Here is a 2,500-nt window from a genome sequence, read left to right on the forward strand (position 1 = left end):
CATTCATCCCTCTTCTCTCACAGAAAACTTTTATTTCTCATTCCCCCCCCACCCCCAACTCCCCTCCAGAAACTCGTGAAGACACCCAAAACTTCCCAAACATAACCCAAGAAAATGCTCCGCTCCCTCAGCCACCCTCAGGCTCTCAATTCCTACACTCTGTACACTCAAAGTATTTGCCGATATCCATCCTCCTCCTCCTCAAGTTCCGCTACCTTTCTTCCTACCACTCTCCCCAAAAACACCCCATCCTCTCCTTCTCCATGTGCATCATCATTCCCTTTTCTTTCCCCATTATCCTTACCACTCCCACCTGGATGCTCGCGTGACTCCCTCATGTTGCAACAGTGCCCTTCTCCGGATCCTTCCCCTCCTGATATTCTTCCTGATACTTCTCCACCTTCCCCTCCTGATATTCTTCCTGATACTTCTCCGCCTTCTCCTGTTCCCTTTTCTCATTCTTCGGATTCTTCTCCTCCCACTTCAACGCCCATCCCTACCCGTTGATTGTTTCATAATGGTTCCTTTGTTATTTTTCCTTATACAATGTTCTTCTTCCTTCGTCAGACACAGTACTCTCCATTTCATCCAGTCACCCTACACCCTTAACCCTATTCTCTCTTACTAATCTCCGCCGTACTTCATTTGCTTCCCCTTTTTTTACCCTTTTCACAACTCTACTATCCTACAACACATTTTATCCTAATCGTTAACTTAATTTTACCCTTCTTGCCACAGTACTTTACAATAGTGCTATATGACCTTTGATGTCTAACACATTATTTGTTTTTCCATTAGCCATTAACCATGTATGTGTGTGTATATGTATATATATATATATATATATATATATATATATATATATATAATATATATTTTAATAAAAATATTATAATATATTGTGTGTGTGTGTGTGTGTTGTGTGTGTGTGTTAGTGTGTGGGTGTGTGTGTGTGTGTGTGTGTGTGCGTGTGTGTGTGTGTTGTAGTATGTATATATCATATATATTATATATATATATATATATTATATATATATCTTATATCCTATATACATATATCCGCTATATATATATATATATATATCTCTGTGTGTGTGTGTGTGTGTGGGGTCGTTGTGTGGTGTGTGTGTGTGTGTGGTGTGTGTGGGTGTGTGTGTGTGTGTGTGTGTGTGTGTTGGTGGTGTGTGTTTGGTGTGCGTGGTGCGTGTGCTGTGTGTTTGTAGTGTTTAAATATATATATATGATATCTATATATATATATATCTATATATATATATATATATATATTATACATGATATACATAGTATATATCTATTTTATAATACATATAATTATATATATCATATATATATATATTTATTATTAGTATATATATATTATATACATACATACATATACATACACACACACACACACACACACGACACCCACACACACACACACACACACACACACACACACCAAATCACCACCACACTATTCACACACCACACACACATCACTCACACACACACTCACACACCCACAACACACTTACACACTACTTCTATATATGGTGTGGTGTGTGTATGTGTGTTTTGTTTTTGGTGGTATCTTTTTTTAGTGTAAAGGGCGAACCTTCTTCCTCAATTTACAGGCTATCATAAATTTTTGTGAAAGTAATGATGATTGCATTCGTTTAAAATGGTTATTTTATCTCGTTTTCACCCTGGTAAATATGGGCAAGGTCCATTTTTATCACAGTGGGATGTTATTAGGATGAAAAGGTATCGGGTTACCATAAACATTGATATAGTATATCTATAATATAATATAGTATATATGTATAATAGTATATATATATATATATATAATATATATATTATGATGCAATGTAAAACTAGAAAAGAAGAACTATAATTCACAGTGCAATGGTGCTTCCCTTTTCCCATTATATTAATGACTTGTAGGTCACTTGAGCCAGGCCCCCGCCCCCCGCTCACGGGGTCTTGAACGGATTACCTGACAGTCGTGGTCGGGTGTGAAGGACCCATGGTGAGCCGTTTGCCAGCGCTTCGGCTGTCGTCTCCTCTTACTTGTCTGCGGTCTCTCTCCAGCTCCACCACCATCCCCTGCACCGTCACACGCTTGAACTCTAGAGGAAAAAAGGAAAGCAGGGGTCGTGTGAGAGTCGTAGAAAATGTGCTGCTCACTCTACAGGACTTCTTGTAAACGCACGACGGGACCATAATTTTGTTAATGCCATCTTTAGCTTTCTTATGGTTTCTTATTTGTTTATCTTTATTTCTCATCTCGGCTGTGGCCTTGACATATAGTTTGATGAAAAACAATATATATAAGTATATTCATTTACTCTGAATTTAAATACTTTTGTTTGTACAATAACGTTTAGAATTATGCAGAATTTACGTATCATTTGGGAAGGCCCAGTGCTAATGAAAAATGGCCCCCTCCCCTTCATAGTTACTTTATCTCCCATGTTTCATTCTAATACCTCCT

The 2,500-nt window shown here is 37.9% G+C and overlaps 1 protein-coding gene across 1 annotated transcript in view; it reads right to left on the bottom strand.

The window, feature by feature from the left end:
- Positions 1–2,056: 2,056 nt before the first annotated feature.
- LOC119595414 (DNA damage-regulated autophagy modulator protein 2-like) overlaps positions 2,057–2,500 on the bottom strand; it is a gene marked incomplete at its 3' end in the record, with an annotated part of 11,836 nt that continues 11,392 nt past the window's right edge. The window contains 1 exon segment of the mRNA XM_037944503.1: positions 2,057–2,135. Within this exon segment, the coding sequence (XP_037800431.1) occupies positions 2,057–2,135 (79 nt within the window).

Source organism: Penaeus monodon, chromosome 36, assembly GCF_015228065.2.
Source record: "Penaeus monodon isolate SGIC_2016 chromosome 36, NSTDA_Pmon_1, whole genome shotgun sequence".
Taxonomy (NCBI): Eukaryota; Metazoa; Arthropoda; class Malacostraca; order Decapoda; family Penaeidae; genus Penaeus; species Penaeus monodon.